Source organism: Chionomys nivalis, chromosome 22, assembly GCF_950005125.1.
Source record: "Chionomys nivalis chromosome 22, mChiNiv1.1, whole genome shotgun sequence".
In the NCBI taxonomy this organism is placed as follows: domain Eukaryota; kingdom Metazoa; phylum Chordata; class Mammalia; order Rodentia; family Cricetidae; genus Chionomys; species Chionomys nivalis.
In genome coordinates, this window is record NC_080107.1 from 20,542,851 (window position 1) to 20,561,917 (window position 19,067).

At 43.5% G+C, this 19,067-nt stretch overlaps 1 protein-coding gene across 2 annotated transcripts in view; it reads left to right on the forward strand.

The window, feature by feature from the left end:
* Positions 1 to 19,067, forward strand: part of Itgb6 (integrin subunit beta 6) — a 119,950-nt gene that overhangs the window by 33,510 nt on the left and 67,373 nt on the right. Inside the window, exons 1-5 of one of the 2 annotated variants that reach the window (XM_057755174.1) lie at positions 8,117 to 8,193; positions 8,309 to 8,384; positions 9,086 to 9,165; positions 11,929 to 12,133; positions 12,686 to 12,932. In XM_057755174.1, coding sequence (XP_057611157.1) covers positions 8,324 to 8,384; positions 9,086 to 9,165; positions 11,929 to 12,133; positions 12,686 to 12,932 — 593 coding nt within the window. In that variant the 5' untranslated portion in view covers positions 8,117 to 8,193; positions 8,309 to 8,323. Of the gene's footprint in view, positions 1 to 8,116; positions 8,194 to 8,308; positions 8,385 to 9,085; positions 9,166 to 11,928; positions 12,134 to 12,685; positions 12,933 to 19,067 lie in introns of those variants that run through there. The other variant, XM_057755175.1, reaches the window with a different exon arrangement.

Sequence of the window (19,067 nt, forward strand, 5' to 3'; positions counted from 1 at the left end):
TGTTAAAAATTGAGGACTCCTGACTCTTGTTTGGATTGCTTGTTTTATAATTTGAAATGAAAAAGATTGGAATGCTTATCATGTTTGCAAGCTGTGAATAAATCACCTGGCAATCAATGTCTATTTGCTCACATGGACTTCCTGCCGTAGCAAACCATTTGCTTGGTTCATGGACAGAAAAAACGATAAGCATGCAGGAGAGTGGAGTATAGGGGAGAGTATATAATGAGTCTCTTCAGTGGCTAGTCAAAATAAACTTCTATTTGCTGGTATTTTGGGGGGGATCTCATTTTGAGTTTATTTCACAAGCAAAAAGTCATGAAGAGCTCAGACTTCGAAGTAATTTCTGATTCCTAATGGGGGGAAAGCTGTTCACGCAGCTGATGCTCAACCCAGGGAGAGTATCCTGTGTGCCTGCTAGGTTCCAGTGTGGGCAGGTGGCAGGCAAGCCACAGGACTTACATATCTCCTAGCCCAGGAAACTGCAGGCCGCACTTGGTGCCTGGCTACCTACCAGTGACTACGGCTTCCCCTAAGGGGTCAAGCAGCATGGTTTGTTCATTTTGTCTGAGTGGTTTGAACTAGACTTCAAACAGAGAAGGAAGAGGAAGGACCATTCAGGACAGAATGGCAGCTTTGTCTCATTTTCAGCAGCAAATGACCCACAAGATGAACAAAACAAATAACAGATGGATACAGACTGAACCGGAGCAGAACAAGAGACATAGAAACACAGAAATGCATGTTTAAACTCCTTTGTTGCCTTGTTTTCTTATGGGCATCTATTTCTGTGATACTCTATGATTCTGTGACCATCTCTTATTGTCACAGTGCTCTTGAGCTCATGGGGGCAAGGGGTGGGAGCAGTGACCTATCTTCAAGACTCTGCCCCATGAGTGCAGTAACAGTTGCATGGCTTCCCAGGGCCACAGTCTATTTATCAGATAAATGGGGATGAACTCACCTCTACAGGATGTGTGTGTGTGTGTGTGTGTGTGTGTGTGTGTCTGTGTGTCTGTGTGTGAAATCAAGCCAAAGGATGAAATGTGTAGCGGTGTCTGGTTCTTGGTAAGCATTCGATAACACTGAGCTACAATAGGCACAAATCCTGAGAAGAACAGATGAGTTTACTATGAAATGAACACAGTCTAAACTCCGTCTGCCAGCTTCCACAGGCTCCCGGAGCTCTTGGGAGCGGCAAGTGGCTCCATGTGGAAAGGGAACAGATTCTAGGTAGAGTTTTCCCATGAACTGCCTGAGGTGATGTCAAGGAAAAACACAAAATGAGCAAGAACACTGGAATCTTCATGCCTTAGGCATCTTGTCAAGGCTTTCTTGCCTTACCTGTGAAAAACACAAACTTTCGCATTACCTTGCTTTCTAGTTTTGCATGTCTTTCTTGAAGAGGCTGCCCCAAGAACCATAATCTCAGCCCCTACAAAATTCTGAATTCACCCCAAAGTGGTTATAATTCAATCTTCTCCAAAATCCTGAAAGGTGAGTGTTAGTATTCGTTCATAATCTAGAAACTAAAGAGCTGAGAGAAAATCAGCATCCCTACAACAGACAGCAGGGATTGGCAAGGCTGTAGTTTGATCCCAAGCTCCCTATGGCCAACGTTAAAAATTCTCCCTACTGTACCCACAAGCATCAGAAGCTTAAAGTAGGCTCTGGAGTCTGCGGGTACATGTACACTAACACCCACAGCATCACCATTCACAAGAGCCAGAGCAAGAAACAGCCTAAATTTACATTTCCAGCTGAATGGATCAGTAAAACGTCTTATAGCCATCCGGCAGAAGACCACTCAGCCTTAAAAGGAACTGGAAAACACAGACTAAAACATGGGCGAAATATCAGCACACTATGCTAAGTGAAAGAAGACCATCACAAAAGGACAAACAATTCCAAAGAGTGTGTCTTGAAGAGTTAAATTCATAGAGATGTGCAACAGAATGGTGCTTACTAAGAGGTGGGGCAGAGAAGTGTCTTCATCATTTAATGGGTAAGGGTGATGGGAAAAGGTCTTGAGACAGATTGTGGTAAAGATTGTGTAGCTTGTGACATGTACTTAATGCCACTAGGTCATATTGTAATTAATAATACATACTGAAATATATATAGATATATACATATGTATAAAATTGCCACTAGATATATACTTAGAAGTGTTTGAAATGGTAACTTGTTTCCCATGTGTGTTTTACCACAATAAAAAAAATAACTCTTGCCTAAACTGTAAGGTCTAGGTCAAGAAACAGTTCTTCACTTAATACATCATGGGCATTATACCCACAATGGCAGGATAGCAGGAAGTCTAAACATATCTGTTTTTAAAGATCATTTTCCCAAAGGTCTTGAAATTTGAGACAAAGACATCCATTTCCAGATTCTTTGACTGTGTTACCCACACCCAGACGAGCCATAGCATTCTGCAAGCAATTGCTGTGTAGACCCACAAAGTTGTACCTACAGCAGACTCAAAGACAACACACCCATTCACACTATCTTCTTTGAACCCGTCACTATCAAATATTTTCACAGGGAAAAAAATAAGAGAGATGTGTCAGTGGCACTTAAGAAAAACAGGTAGCCAGGCAAGGTCAGCCCAAGTCAATGGTCATTATTAAAGCCCTCATGATCCGATTGGTCTCCAGGCAGGTTTGCTCATATTTCGCATTCCAAGAGTGCTTTCCTGAGCCCTAGAGCAGGCCCAGGGGTGTTCTAGACAGCCATTCTTTGATTTGGAGTAATGCCTGGGCCAAAGCTAAGAGTGAGACTAGCATATAAGCTTCCCAAAGTCATGGACTTCATTCTACACCTTCAGAATGAAGACCAGCCGAGGACAGGTATGACTCTCAAGCGTAGTCTGAGTCTCCAGTCTTGACCCTAAGCCAACAGGATGACAGTGTTCTATGAGTTTAACCACCCTGTCTGAAAGTGTAAACAGCCTGGCAAGATCTTTGTAAGCAACACAATGATTCATTCACCTATAAGAAATGGGGACTTGTTATTAAGGGTTTACTGTTCCCATGGAGAGAGGATAATGGGGAGAGCTGGGAAGAGCAGAGCCTTACTGAGAGCCCACCTAGAAGGAACGACATTTGCGATCACAGAAGTTCTTAGCTCAGGTCACATTCCTTCAGCTGAGTAGCATGGGTTTGTACATCAGACGTGTTTTTCCATCCGTGTGGCTCAGAGCCTTTGCTACTGGTCCTGTCATCCTGTTGCCTTGTTTTTGACTTGATTTATCTTCCCCCTGCTTTTGGCTTGAACATACTGCTGATTCAGCCTAAAGCAGCTTGTTCCTGAAGCATCATGTTTCCTTCCCTGCTCCCCCCAAACCAGAAGTGCTGAAGTATCTCTTCTCTAATCCCCCCCTGCCAACATTATCCCTCACGACTGATTTTCCACCTATATTTCCCACTCAAAGTTTCATACAGTATTTCCCTTATACTCACCTGTTGTAGGAGTCTGCTTGTATGTTCCTATCTTCTCAGACTCCCAAAATAGCCACACAGAAACCATATTATTGGCAATACTGTTTGGCTGATAGCTTAAGCATATTACTAGCTAGTTCTTATATCCTAAACTAACCCATCGCCATTAATCTGTGCGTTACCATAAGGTTGTAGCCTACTGGCAAAGTTTTGACTCTGCCTACTCTCTCTCTCTCTCTCTCTCTCTCTCTATATATATATATATATATATATATATATATATATATATATATGCGCCAGAATATCTTCCTGCCTGGCTATATTCTGTTAAGCCATTGGCCAAAAGCAGCTTCTTTATTAACCCATAGAAGCAACACATATACACGAGGACTTTCTATACCAGTTGGCTGCTTGTGGGATCATCAGGGTTGGCTGCCTACCTCCCCTTCTCAGGACAGGGCACTCAGCACTACATCTTCAGGAAGCAAGACCGTGCCTTCCCTGAACCTCACAGCCTTGAAGATACTGTTTAGACCAGGATCAATGTGGAGACAGAGGAAGGATATTTTCTCACTCTCCACTTTCTACTCTTTTATTTTCTCTTCAGTTCCTCCCTTCAGCTCAGTGTTCTCCCAAACAATGTATTCATTTGCTCATCTGTTTGCTCACTATCTGTTGAGGAATTTCCCTGTCTCAGGTGAAATGCCAGGCAATGAAAACCTACACTTCATCATTCTGCCCTATGAACATAAGTGTCCACTTATGAAGTGCCATGCATTGTGCCACTTCCTGGAAACAAACAAACAAACAAAAACAAAAACTAGATGCAATTCCTTCTGGCTGCATGGTAAGAATTCAATAAATTCTTAGTAAATTAATGCCTTGAAAAAACTCACACTCTAGTGACAGCAAGTGGTCAAGCATTCAGACAAATGCAAGCAGTGGAAAGGGGTGTCCTGGAACATCTGTGGGAATCGAGGACACAAGAGACTCAAAATCAAAAGCCCCTCAGAAACCAAGAACAGTGAGCTGAACTGGGCAGGGGAGATGCAGACAAGGGTTTGCAGGCAGCAGGAGCTGAGTATGAGGGCCTGGAAAGGAGGGAAGGCATGAACAGCAGAGGGTTACTGCTGGGAACACAAAAATAAATGTCCCTAAGTGACTGTAATTTTCTTGACTGGGATGGAAGTGTTTATATGAAATATTACATTAAAAGTCCAGTTCAATTTAAGGTACTCAATTTCACAAGTCAAACTGGGTTTTCTCAATTCTCTCAGGACCTCACTGCCTCCATCCAGTTGGCAGGTCATGAAATAATACGCACCATCTCCCACTCATATCCCATTTGCAAGAGCAGTCACTAGAGTTCTCTTGACCACAACAGAGTAGGCCCGCTGCCCTGCAGGAAGAAGAGGCATTTGGTGGCCGCTAGAATCCCAGCAAAGGTGGGGAGAGAGTATCTGGGAAAGTGTGAGACACCCGTGATGCCAGCTCACCCACGGCCACTGACGCAAGCAATCTGAGAAGTGTGGTGAGCAGACAGTTCTGGGGCCTGGGATGTTTCTGGATGCAGGCATCTCTATGCTCTCTCAGTCACACAGGGGCATCCTTACGGATGCAAGAGATCTTTTCTCCCAAAGCAGTGCTGGAAAGTTACATGTTCTGTCTGAAGAAAAAGGTGTGATTTGAGGAGATTGTCACAAACCAGGAAGGGCTGAAAGCCTCTGGGGTTTCAGCGTGCTGTCACTCTAAGCTATCTGACCTTAGACAGGTTCCTTTGTGTCTGGGCTCACGTCCTGGGAGACTGTCTTTTGAAGGTATGTTTCCAGGCAAGCGTGAGAAACCTGAAAAGAGAGGAAAACAAATTATAGATTACTTGGATTTTTTTTTTTTTTTTGCCCAGAAGCCTATATTCAGTTTTCAACTCTCATATACAAAACCCTGGGAGAAAACAGAAAGCCTCCTACAGCAAAAATCCAGGTTAGAGAGCTGAAAGATGAACCTCCGAGAGAAAAAACACAGCTTGTGGAATTTGGGGCTATACCTGAAACATGATTGAACCATGATTTTCTGTGCCCATGATATTGCTTTCATTTGAAACAGCCAGAAGGTGTTTTCTGAGCACTTACATTGTGTCAAATGCATTCTCTTAAGATACACACTTTTATTTTTAATTGACATAATAATTGAATACATTCTTAGGGTGAAATGTGGGCTTTCAATGAATGTATACAACATGATCAGGTCACTGGCATATCGTTACCCCAGAAATGTATCATTTCTTTGGGGAATGTTCAAAATCCTCTCTGATAGCTATTTTTAAATATTCAATAAATTGCTGTTGACCAAAGTTGACCGACTGCGTTTTAGAACATTAGATGTTACTCCTACTCAGAAACTGCATACTGATACCCATCAACCATCATCTCTCCATTCCTCCCCCTCCCTCTTCCGTTCTTCTATTTGTTACTTCCTTGAGCCCAGCTATTTACTTTCCATTTATCTATGAGCATGTGTATTCATGTTTGCCTTTCCACATCCAACCTTTTTCCTTGGACAAAAGTTTCCATTCTATTCAACTTGCTGTACAGGACAGAATAAAGGTGACATTTCTAAGCACACCAGCTCAGGTGTCTCTTTCAATGTATGGACCTCAATTTCTTTGGCTATGTGCCCAGTAGTGGAACTTCTGGGTCATAGGGTGGGTTTTTGTTTGTTTGTTGAATGCCTACATTTTCTGACATTCTGTGTGTTCTAAATTTCTTGTTTATTTACATCTCTGTGTGTGCGCGCGCATGAATGGTGTAAATGTACCGACAAGCTAACACAATCACTTGTCATGGATTCAGGGTACTGACTTAGAACAGGATGCCTGTGACAGAGATAAAGAATGTTATCGTTCACAGCAACAACAGTGACCTGACCGTCAGCGCTTTATCTCATCCATCTCCCAATCCCAGTTCTCAAAAGACGACCCACAGGAACGCGATGCCTACAGATGGAGTAAAGGCCGTCTCCAGGACAGAAAGCCCGAGTTAAAGAACTGGAGCCTTTCATGATGGGCAGCCAGCAAGTGTGCCTGCTCTCTCTCTTGCTAACTTTGCAAGGTGTATGCACACCTAACTTTTAATCTGGACAGAGACACTGCCTGGAACTTTCAGAGTCGTCAGCAATTTTCCATTGACGTTAGAGAGACTCTGTGCCTCTCTTCAAAGGCTGCTCACTTTATAAACATTCTTGGAGTCCAGACCAAAGGCAGCCATTGCCTCTGCCTGCAAGAGGTGTGGAAATGAGAGACACTCAGAGAATTGTGTTCTGACAAAGACAGTTCCCCCTTGGCAGATGGTGTGGACATTGGATAGCAGCTTCCTTTATTCTATACTGCGCCTCTGCCTGCTAGATAATGTTAGGGCCAGGCCTCAGCTCTCAGGGCTCCTCCTCATCCATGGTCACTTCCTTGGAGAGCTCATTCAGACCCCTGATTTGAATAACTCCAGCCCCAAAGCTGCTGCCACGCTGGGATATCCAGTTCTACAGTATGGTACTGGTACGTTGTACTTTGATATTGCCCCAAGTCTCGGGATTTGATGTCCAGTTGCATTCATGGTGTCTTCTGGAATCTCAAACATGCCGTGCTCTTGATGCTCACCCTCCACATAAAAGCTGCCATTGCCCCTCTCTCGCCTCTCAGGCAAGGGCACTGCCACTCAGTGTCTTGGGCCATAAACGTTTCTTCCTTTTATATTCCATCCAATCCTCAAACACCGTCTCCTCCAAAAACATCCTGAATCCCCGCTCCCAAGGAATACAAAGCTCACAGAATTACCCACAGACTGTGCACATTTTGAGGTATCACACTTTCACTTAACAAATAAATCAGTTCCTATGTGCCAAGTCAGGGACTAGAAGCCACAAACCTTTTCTTTTTTAATGTTGCTTTTTGGTTATGTTTTGTTTGTTTTGCAATCTTGGTACTTGAAGACAAGCATAGGACCTTCCTTGTGCCCACCAAAGGCTCTGTGTGGTTCCCACCCTGAAGACTGCTTCAGAAATAGGGGTTCAGGATCTTACCTGCTATTTCTCTTTGCGTCTGTTGTGTTGAGATTCTCTTTATTTTGGCCAAGTTGATCTTATTACCCTGTGTTTTCAAAACACTTTTTAAAATAAGGATTTAAAATAGGAATTCTATGCTTGTGAAAAAAATATCTCATATAATTAGAAAAATAAGAAAACTGTGTTTTGTTCTCCTTGATCTAACTTCTAATTTGACTGTAAAATAATGTTTATATTTTTCAGAGCTTATTTCAATTCTCTACAGAGGCTCTAACATGAAAAACAAAAATCTCAGGTATTTTCAGTAGGCTTCTTTTTTTTAAGCTTCCTTACATTTAGCTTAAATCCTGGCATTTTATTTCACATCCTTACTGCATTGAAAATTGTTATTAAAAACCAGGCATTTCAATTGGTCTTTGGACGGCCCGTTGACCACCATTTTACGAAAGCCTACCAACTTTCCCCAGGACGCAGGGAGACTAACAGAACTGACACACACAAAAATGTCTCCTGCATGAATCTCCCCACCTTCCCGGTGATTGTACACCTGCTTTCCTTATATGGCAAACAAGGAAGTAACCGTGTTGAAGTTGCTTTTAAACACAGCTTTTCTTCTTAGCCTGTCCAGGTAGCTTCTGTTTTCATATCAGTCTTAATGAAAGCTTTTGGGTTTACAGATCGAGTTACTTTTCAAAGCAGCGTAAGTAGTTTGACATTTTTTTTTTTTTTTTTTTACACTGCAAGAAAGACTTTCACGGCCTCCAGCTCTGGTCTTGTAACCCTGGAGGTAATTCATTTTTAATCTGTCTGCACAGTGAAAACTGAACCGAATGGGGATTGAGCTGCTCTGCCTGTTCCTGCTACTTCTAGGAAGGAATGAACTCGTCCAAGGTAAGAGAGCTCTCCCGTTTATCACTCTCGTCTTCGCTGTACGCTCGACAAACTGTCATTTGCTCCAGAAGGCAGACCCGCCGTCATTTTTCATCTGATCTGTCTGATGGCTCTCTTGGCACAGAGACACTTTAACAAACTATGGGCAGACTCGGGAATTTCCTCCAGCAAACGTTCTAGGTGCTGGGCAAATAAATACAAAGGTTGCATGGGCATTTTAATGAGGAGAATTAGACAGCCTTCCTACACAATGGGACTTCTGCATGTCGTTGGGATCACCACTTGGGAAGCTTTTCTGTTCTGTTGTACGACAAGGCCATCCACTTGGGAGTCATAATATTGAGAGTGGAGAAGGATTTTAGAAACAGAAATGCCGAATTTATAAGATAAACCTTTTTAATGGGTACAGATAAGTTTTTGAAATTACACGGCAGGTGCTGAATAGGAGAATAAGTCAGATGATTTAGTACAGCTGAGCAGTTAGACACTGCTGTGGTTTGAGACAAAAGAGAGCTAATTCCTGTTCACATGCTGTATATATTCCCAATCTGATGGGTATAAACTATAAACTCAGACATGAGTTAGTAACCTTCAGAACATTAATCTTCTAATATAGCTTTGCTCAAGTAAGAAGTGTGAGGCCCATAAGCAGAATGAATGAACCGGCTTTAACTCCCACATCTTGCTGGCTTTGCCCTTAGGTGGTTGTGCCTGGGGCGGTGCAGAGACCTGCTCAGACTGCTTGCTCACAGGACCTCACTGTGCCTGGTGCTCCCAGGAGGTAAGTCACTGGCTATCACCCCGTTTGAACACTGTTTACACATCAGTTAAAGTCCTCAGTGAAAGCGGTTCTCTCTGCAGGGTCACGTGATTAAATCAGATCAAGAGAGGAACCTGAGTGTCAGAGGATCAAAATTATATTCATGTGTACTTTGAAAACAATTTACTCAAGGAATGGATGTCAAGTTATTTTTTTAAAAACTTAACTAAACATCTTTTATTAAATCTAGCAACTTCTCCTAATTAATTAGTTAATTAAATATGCTTTTTAATTTTTATTTTTGAGATAGGGTCTCACTGCATAGCTCATCTGGAGCTCACTTTGTAGACCAGGATCTGTCTGCTTCTGCCTCCCCAGTGCTGAGACTAAACGGGTGCCAGCCCTCTGCTTCTCTTACTTTAAAGGTTTTCTAGCTGTTTATAGGTGTAACATTCTGTCTGGATAACTGGTAGCCATGGAGATGATATTGTTCAAAGTGAAGCAGGCATTTAACGTTGATACAGTGTGGTTCTGTTCCACCTGGGACCTGAGATCCCTTGTGAGTCTCTGCTAGGCACTTCAAGAAGGGAAAAACCATAATTCATGCATGGGGCAATTCTTTCATGCATGGGGTAATTCTTTCATGCATGGGGCAATTCTTTCACAAATCACACATGAACTGAGTGTCTCTCGCGCAGCCATTGCAAAGCGTGGAAGAAACAGTTCTTGTCTGGTCAGAGTGAAACCATGTATGTGCAGGCCAGGAGGGCTACAAACAAGACAGACCAAGTCACAGCCTGTGTCTTAATGCAGAGAGCAACGTGGGAAGGATTCACACTAAGAAAAAGAGCCCTTGGCTTTCAGGATTTTAAGTCCCACCCACTGGAAAGAATCTAAATACCAATCAACGCTTATAAATGCCGACAGCAAGAACCCAGTAGCAAGCTCAAAGGGGAAGGAATGTAGATGCTTGGCTCAGAACTGGGCTGTAGCTGTTAGGACCCAAATTCCACATTCACTGTGTGTGTGGAGTGTTGCCTCACAGGCAGGAGAGCATAAACCAGCTCACTCTCCCTCCACTGCCTCGACTGCTTAGTCCACAGACAAAATTCAAGGCAACTGTGCTCTTTTGAGTTCATGTGCTCATGGAGGCCGGAAGTGGGGATTAGATCACCTAGCACTACAGTTAGTTATAGGCAGTTGTAGGTTTCCTGATGTAGGTGCTGGGAATCGCAATTGGGTCCCCTGGAAGAGCAATAAGCATTCTTAGCTGTTGAGCTATCTCTCAAACCCACCAAAACTTATATTTAAATTCATCTTTCCATTAGTAAGTGCTTCCTAAGGTGCTTCTGAGAGTTTTCCTTGTAGCTGGCCAAGGGATCAGCAAGTTTCAAGGTCAGAAACTTATTCAGAGGCCTCTCCAATAATCGACGCAGTCCTTAGTGCATCAGCTGTGGCAGACAGCTGTGACCATTAGAGCAAAGAAGGAACAAAGCTTAAGGTGTACACAGACTGCTAATACAGTTCATGCCACCTCTGTTCTTTCCGCAAAGGCTGAACACAACTGGTAGCCATTCCACTGTGGTAGGAAGGATTCTGAGGTCTCGTCCAGCCGCTGTTTGCCTTTGTAACATCATGGGAAGTTGCAGAGTTTGCCATACCCAGGCTAGAGCCACAAATCTGTATATCTGTATAGGTCTGATTGGTAAGCAGGGAACAGCTGTATTTTCAAACATCAGTTTTAGAAGAATGTAACCCCTAGTTGGGGAAAATAAAAGGCGTGACTTAGAATCCTAAGGGGCAAGGAAAAGATGTAAGCATTAGTTTGGTTCGTAGTAGACTCCAAACTGGTTTCCATGAGCCCCCCCGCCTCTTTCTCAACACACCACACACACACACTCACACGAATCCAAGGGCCTCATTTCAATCTGCCTATGGTCACTTCGGCTCAGGAACAACTTTGCCTGTCAGTAGCACCTGCTCTGTTCTTGTCTTGGCTCCATCTCCCCGCTCTGGGTGCTGCAAGATCAGAGCAGCCACATCTCTGCTAGGCCCTACATGTCACAGCCTTCTTTCTCTCTGGATGGACCTGAAGGAGTGGGACTTTCTGGAATTCCAGACAGAGTGCAGATTTAAAACCATATTCTCTTTTAACCTCCAAACCTGAGAGAGAGCTCTAAGAGACCTTGAACTAGAAGTCTTGAAGATGCTGAGCTTAAAGTCCCTGAGAGGTCACCTTCCATGAAGAGATGCTGTAATTGATGGGGACACATCAGCAAACAGAACCAACTGAGTGCCAGACAGGGAGATGTCAGGTGCCCTGCCCTTAGGAATCGACAGGAAATGTCTCTCTGGGTTTGGCGACAGATTTACAAAGCATGACAGTCTTAGGAGTCCAGAAAAACAACCATTCATCTTGAACAAGTAAATTCACAGGAGAATGTCAACTTTAGGAGCTCAGCCATTTTAAAGATCCACTCAGATCATGGGAGAAACTTTAAGACATGAACTTTGAATTAAAAAAAAAAAAAAACTTTTAAGATTTGACTTTAATATTTGACTGAGTATAACTAAAAAGAGGCTCCAATTTTGTTCAAAGTTTTACTGGCCAACTTCTCCAGTTATCACAGACTCCACCTGACAGTCACCACCAAGCTGTGTGGGGATAGGTGGTACTTAGCAAACACTTATCTCACAAAGCACATCAGAGAATTAATGTCTGGCCTGCTACAGAGTGATGCAGATTTGTTTCCTTTTCCTCCTGGTGATTTTTTCCATTTTTAGAATTTTACCCACCCATCCGGAGCTGGCGAGAGGTGCGACACACCTACAAACCTTTTGGCCAAAGGATGTCAACCGCCCTTCATCGAAAACCCTGTCTCCCAAGTAGAAATACTTCAAAATAAGCCGCTGAGCGTGGGCCGACAGAGAAACAGTTCTCACATTGTTCAGATTTCTCCTCAGAGCGTGGTTCTTACACTGAGGCCAGGTACGGAGTGCTCCATTGCCTAGCTTTGTCGCTGACAGTCCACCAACACCTCTGCCACCCAGACGCATCCTTGGTTGCGGTGCCTCTCGTTTCCCCTTCTGAAGGGCACGGGAATCACGCGTCTCTTTATGGCACTTTGAATGTGTCACTGCAGACAGCTTCTCTAGGGGTGACTGTTTGAATTGCTCAAATGTCTCCCACATTAACTGTACATTTCTTCAAGGGCTGAAATGTAGATTTAATCTCCCCTTTATTCAGTTCACCTTTTCTAAAGCCTCACATACAAAGACATGGCTTATCTTTCATCTAAATGGCTGCTCCTTCTCCCAAGGAGATATAAAATATCCCTACATCCACCTCCTTCAGTCCCTCCAAACTCACCGCTGGGAGATTTCCATGGACGGTGTTCATTAAGAGACGCTACTGCGCAGTTCATGAGATGGCGCGCACCTTACTAAGGTCGCTCTGAAATACAATAGCGGGTTAGCTCAGGATTGGTCAGTTACAAATGACTGTTGTGTTTATGGATTTGTTTCTCGTGGGCCATTATAGGCGGTGAGCAGACCGTGCAAGTGCAGGTTCGCCAAACGGAAGATTACCCAGTCGATCTGTATTACCTCATGGACCTCTCGGCCTCCATGGATGATGACCTCAACACAATCAAAGAGCTGGGCTCCCGGCTTGCCAAAGAGATGTCTAAATTAACCAGCAACTTTAGACTGGGCTTTGGATCCTTTGTGGAAAAGCCCGTTTCTCCTTTTATGAAAACAACACCAGAGGAAATCACCAACCCTTGCAGGTAAGTGAACTCCTTGGCATCCCTGGGCACTGGTTTCTACAGATGTAATCCACACGCCCGAGCTGCCGTGCCAGGAGCTCATTAACGCCCTGGCATTTCTTTCTCAGGTTGGAATCTCAGCAATTCTCTGTGGTCTATGTAGTTTCCAGCCAAGGTGGGGTCATCATAGCTTCAACGTTCTAGCCCACAGACCTGCATCAGCTGCCAGGTTTGCAGGTCAGGATGCAGCCAACTGGGTTTCCTGTCTGTGGGCAAGGAGACATTGTCTTTCCCTGTTGGCTACACAGACAACACATACCAGTCTCTCAGAGATCTTCAGTCCTCCGTCACCACCACTTCCTAGGGTTCTTTCATACAAACCCACGTGCTCTCTGAGTCTTTCCATCAAAATAACAATTTTTGCAGTTTTGTCTGACGCACTTTGGGAAATGTGGCTTTCTCTCACCTCTGAGGGAAGCAGCCTTCACTGCAATTAAACTCAGTAGGAAATGAGGCAGTGACTCTATTACAAAATGCTAAATCAGTCATTAAAATCACGTGCTATACCAATGATAGTCAAGGGCAAATGGCTTTGAGATGGCTTACTCATATGGTCAATGCCATGTCCAAAATCAAGTTATTTAAAATTCTTCCACTGAGAAAGAGCTACCATTTGCTCCATGCCAACCTCTATGCTGAACACTTCATATACATGGCCTTCCTCCAGCTTCATAATGATGGAAGGTAAAAGCTGGTCTTGTGAGTTCTGTACCCAGAGGAAGTGACAAGGAACTTGGAGATGTCAGCCATTTACCCAAGACCACATGATAAAACGAGGATTTGTAAGATCTGGTTTGATTCAAAATATTAGCCTCATACTACAATCCCCCCTCTCTCACACACACACGTGCACACACACACACACACACACACACACCAATTTCCCAAATGTATGGTAGCATTTAATATTTTAATACATCAAAGGGAGCAGAATCTATAAGAAGGAAGTGATGGTATTTCAGTTTAGAAGTTTAGTACAGTTCTCACAAGTTGGGCAGTGGTGGCACAAACCTTTAGTCCCAGCAGAGACAGGTGGATCTCTGAGTTCAATAACAGCTAGTTTAGCTGGTTTTGCAGAGCAAGTTCCAGGACAGTCAGGGCCATACAGAAAAAGCCTGTCTTGAAGAAGGAGAAAGAGGAGGAGGAGGAGACTAATCTAACACAACCCCAAACAATTTTACTCTTACCGATTCTATTTATTTTTAGGAACTGCGTTTGGTTGCAAACAACAGAGATATTGACTTAAAAAGAGAATTTGTTCTCTCTCCTCCACATAAAGGAGCTGGAGAAGGCCTGTTCAGGACTGGCTCAGCATACCTAGAGAAGGGGCAGCTCAGGGCTGGTTCAGTAGCTCCACACCCAGGGATCCAAGGGTTTCCTTCTGTCTGTCTGCCATTGTTGGTACTTGGGTTTTGTCTTCATGGTCCAAGAAGGCTGCTGGGACACTGATCATATCTTTATTCTAGAAAGTAGGAAAGGAGGAAAGCAGGCAGATCAATAAAGGTCTAATTGGAACGCTCTAAAAAAAGCACACAGCAAAAACACTGTTTGATGAGCTTGGTAAATGAGTGCACCCAAATAATCTACACCCCAGACTCGCCTTCCCCTCAGAAGGATTCTTCATGGCCTATTAAAGTCAGTTCTGCTTCCTCAGAAGCAACCACCTTTTGATTTCTATTATTTAGGCTGTTTTTGCCTGTTCTTGGTTCTCAAATAGATGTAAGAGGGTGTAGTATGCGCGCTTCCTGTCTGCCTTCTTTCTTTCTTTCTTTCTTTCTTTCTTTCTTTCTTTCTTTCTTTCTTCCTTAAACCTTTTATTGATTGACTCTTCGTGGCTTTTACACTGTGTATCTCTATCCCACCCATCTACCTGTCCCCTTGACTCCACCCTCTGCCCCCCCCGCAATCTCCCCCACAAAATAAAATGAAGTAAAATTTAAGAGAAAAGAAGAACAAGAATAAATAAATAAATGGATAGATCTTCTTGGACGCTGTAGTGTTGTTACGCAGTGAGTCACACAATATACCTTTTAGCCCATATTTACTTTGCTTGCAGTCAAGTGTTCTTTACAATGAGTCACTGGCCTGGTTCTAGGCCTGGCTTCTGCTACACTAACAATACTGGACACTCACTGGGACTCCTCTTGGATATCCTATCGTTGCCCTCTGTCGTGGAGATCCTGCAGCTTTGGGTCTGCAGGACCAGCCCCTTCACATGCTCCAGCAGATCATAGAGGGAGTGGATGTTGGCCAACCCCTAGCCCTGGTTCTAGGTCTAGGATGTAGCTGAGTTGGTCAACCCACCAGCTCTTCCCAATCCTCACTACCAGGGTGAGTTCTCCAGCCCTGCCCCTGGGTAGGGTCAGCCTTGCAGCAAGGAGTGAAGGGCAGGGCTGGTTCTCCTGCTCCGGCTCCTTAGGACCCACTCACCCATACCTACACCACCAGGGCCAGCTCTATTGTGGTGCCAGGCAAGGTGCAGGGGCCACTCTCCCAAGTGCTACGGCTGCTAGGAACAGGGCCAGCTCCCTCGCTCTCTTTACCTCAGGGTCAGCTCTCCCATCTGCCACAGGTGGCGAGGGGTAAGTTAGAGGAGGGATCTTTCCCTCACCTTGGATACCACATGGCAGACGAAGGAAGTGAGGCAAGATTTCTCATTCTCACACCCTCAGAGCCAGCTCACAGTAGAGCTGACCCCGTTGGCAGGGGGCAGCTCTACTGTGCTGCCCAGGCAAGGTGCAGGGCCCGCTCTCCCAAGTGCTGCACCTGGTGAGGGAACCGGCCAGCTCTCCCACTCTCGTGTCCCAGGGGCCAACTCTCCTGCCTGCGGCAGGTGTTGAGTGGGGGGCAAGGGGGGCATCGCTCTCCCAGCCATGCCATTACATGATGGAAAAGTAGGGGGGCCAGCTCTCCCATGCTCACAGCCTGGGGCTGGCTAACCTGCTCCTGGTGTCTGGCTTCTGTTCAGCAAAATGCTTTTACATGTCTTTATGACATGGTTGTACATATCAGCAGTCTGCTCCTCTTTAACACACAGCCCTTTATGCCTCTGCTACAGTTTCTTTACTCAGTCATCCATTGATGGATAGTTAGGTTGTCTCCAACTATAAAAATAGTTAGCGTGTCCTATTGGAACATTGTGGAAATTGTTGGCATGATCACTTGCATATAAGTCTTTACAAAAGTGGACTTTTTTGTTTATTTTAAATGCATAGGTAAAATAAATGTGGTGAACTGTATAATGATTTCAATTTTTCAAGAAACTACCAGATTCTTTGCAAAGTAGATGTACTGCCTTTTATTTCTAAGAACAGGTTTGCAAGCTTTCCATGTGATGTGCATCCACACCATCGTTAGTGAATGATGGAGTTAGCAGCATTAGAATGACTAAGTTTTCACTAAAAAATCAGTCCTTTTAATTAGGCATTCTGATGAGTTTGCAAGCTTTCTAGCTGTTGCTGTAATTTGTGTTTATTGATGAATGATGTTGAACAACTTCTCATGTGTTATTTGCCCTAATGTCACATTTTGGGAAATACCTTCTCAAATCTTTTAACTATTTTAAATTTTTTGGTTATCTTATTAACATTGTTTTCTATGGTTTTTTTTTTCATTTTTATCTTATGCGTATGAGTGGTTTGTGTGTCTGTGCATTATGTGTGTGCAGTGCCCTCAGCATCCAGAAGGGGGAGTCAGAACCCCTGGAACTGGAGTTACAGATGGTTCTGAGCCACTCACTATGTGGATGCTGGTAACTGAACCTGGGTCCTCTGCAAGAGCAATAAGTACTCTTAATAATAAGTGCATCAGATCTCATTATGGTTGGTAGTGAGGCATCATGTGGCTGCTGGAAATTGAATTCAGGACCTCTGGAAGAGCAGTCAGTGCTCTTAACCACTGAACCATCTCTCCAGCCCCTCTCCTGCCCCCTCTGTGTGTGTGTGTGTGTGTGTGTGTGTGTGTGTGTATATATATATATATATATATATATATATATATATATATATATATTTTCGAGACAGGGTTTCTCTGTGGTTTTGCAGCCTGTCCTGGAACTAGCTCTTGTAGACCAGGCTGGTCTCGAACTCACAGAGATTCACCTGCCTCTGCCTCCCAAGTGCTGGGATTAAAGGCGTGTGCCACCACCGCCCGGCCTCCCCTCTGTGTATTTTGGATACAAGTTCTTTGTCCAATATGTTCCTCAGATATTCTTAACAGATTGTAGCTTGAATTTTATTTTTCTAACAATGTCTTTTTTTTTAGTTTTGATTATCAGCATATCAATTTTTAATTTTGCAGTTCATATTTTTTTGTTCTGAGAAACTTTGGCCTACACTGAGGCGGTAAAATTTCTTCTGTATTTTCTTGTAGAAACTTTAAGATTGGTTATTCCAGAACTATTTGTGAAGCAAGATTTTCCACACTGGATTAGCTTGGCGTCTTTGTGAGGGATCAGTTGGTTGTAGGGGTCTGAATATAGACCTTCATTTCTCTTTCACTGATCCCTTGACTTTGGGTCACAGAACAACACACACACCTCAGTCTTGCTTACAGCAGCTTTGTCAGAAGAGAAATCAGGAACGGGGGTCCTCCAGCATGGACCTTCTCTTGATGTTCCTGAATTCTTTGCATTTCCACGTAGATTTTAGAATCAGTTTATCAATGTCTCCAAAAATATATGCTGAAGTTTTGAAAGAGACTGTAATGAAACCATAGATCGGTTAGGATAAAGTGGACCTCTTAAACCTCTTGAGCCTTCTGGTCATATCACATGACATGGATCTCTGCTTCTTTGATTCTTGTTGAATGTTTCTGAGGCCCACTTCACTGTTTCCAATGCAAAACCAAACAAAAAAACCTCTCACTTTCTCCTGTCTTTCTTTATATTATCTGTTGTTTGAGGTTTGTAAAAATCCCAGTTTTTAATAGTAACTTACATATTTTGGATATTCATGTTTTTCCTGAAACCTTTACAGATTTTCTCTCATTAATTCTTTTCTGCTTTTGCAGACATCTTCTGATATTCTAAGCACAGTCACATCATCTGTGAGGGACAATGTCTTCTTCAATGCCCACTCCTCTGTTTACCTTCTCCTGCCTTACTGTGTTAGCTATGATCGCTGTTTATCGAGGCCCGCCCGCACAATTTTTAACTGACGTGATGAGGGAGGACATGATGTGGTGACATGACCCTTGCCATGTCAATGAACTTTGGAGGAAAGATTCAGGTTCACCATTGAATATGCCGTCAGTTTCATTACAAGGCAAGAAAGGGCCCTCTGTTCCTGCTTTCAAACATTTCTCCCCTTCGTGATAAATGAATGCTGAATTTTGTTTTCCCAATTTAAGAGGGTTGGCCAGAAATTTTACCCAAAAATCCTACATCTATTTACATAACAAAGAACCCATTCCTGCCCTAAAAGTGGGGGGTTCTTCTGTTCCTGGATAGATGGACACTAGGTGGCTTCTAGCAATGCCTGTAACACAAGAAGTGCAGATGTCTAGGAAGAGAGATAATGACTCAAATGCACATTAAAATTGTCAGGTAATAAGTAGTGAGGCGTGGCCACTGTTATCAGTTACTCGATCCATCTGTGGATGTAAATTAATACATATGTTACTGAAAACATTTTGTCTGATATGACAGCATCCCCTCTGCTTCTGGCTTTTTCTCTGGTAGACAAAGAGCTCTGTACCCGCCTGAAGCTTGTATGTATCACATATCTTCCTGCAACAAGTTTCAGTCCAGCCTAATGGAGGGCAGTTCCATCAGTACCACCTACTTCTGTTTCAGTCTGCCTGTCTTGGGCCAGATAAGATGTAGCAATTTGACGTACAATAGGGAAACAATGAGTATAGAATGTTTTCAAAGAGACAATTGAAATTAACAAAGTTAGACTATTCAGTTAAATTGGTATGCAACACTTTGAACTAGCAATGAAACCAAATCTTTAAAGAAGCTTCTAGAAACATCAAAGTAGTTTGAATTTTTATTTAGTTTTATGCATACATTTTATTTCAACATTATTTTTGTTTTGTTTTGCTTTGTTTGAGTCAGGGTCTCATGCTGTAGCCAAGGCTGGCTCTGAACTTGCC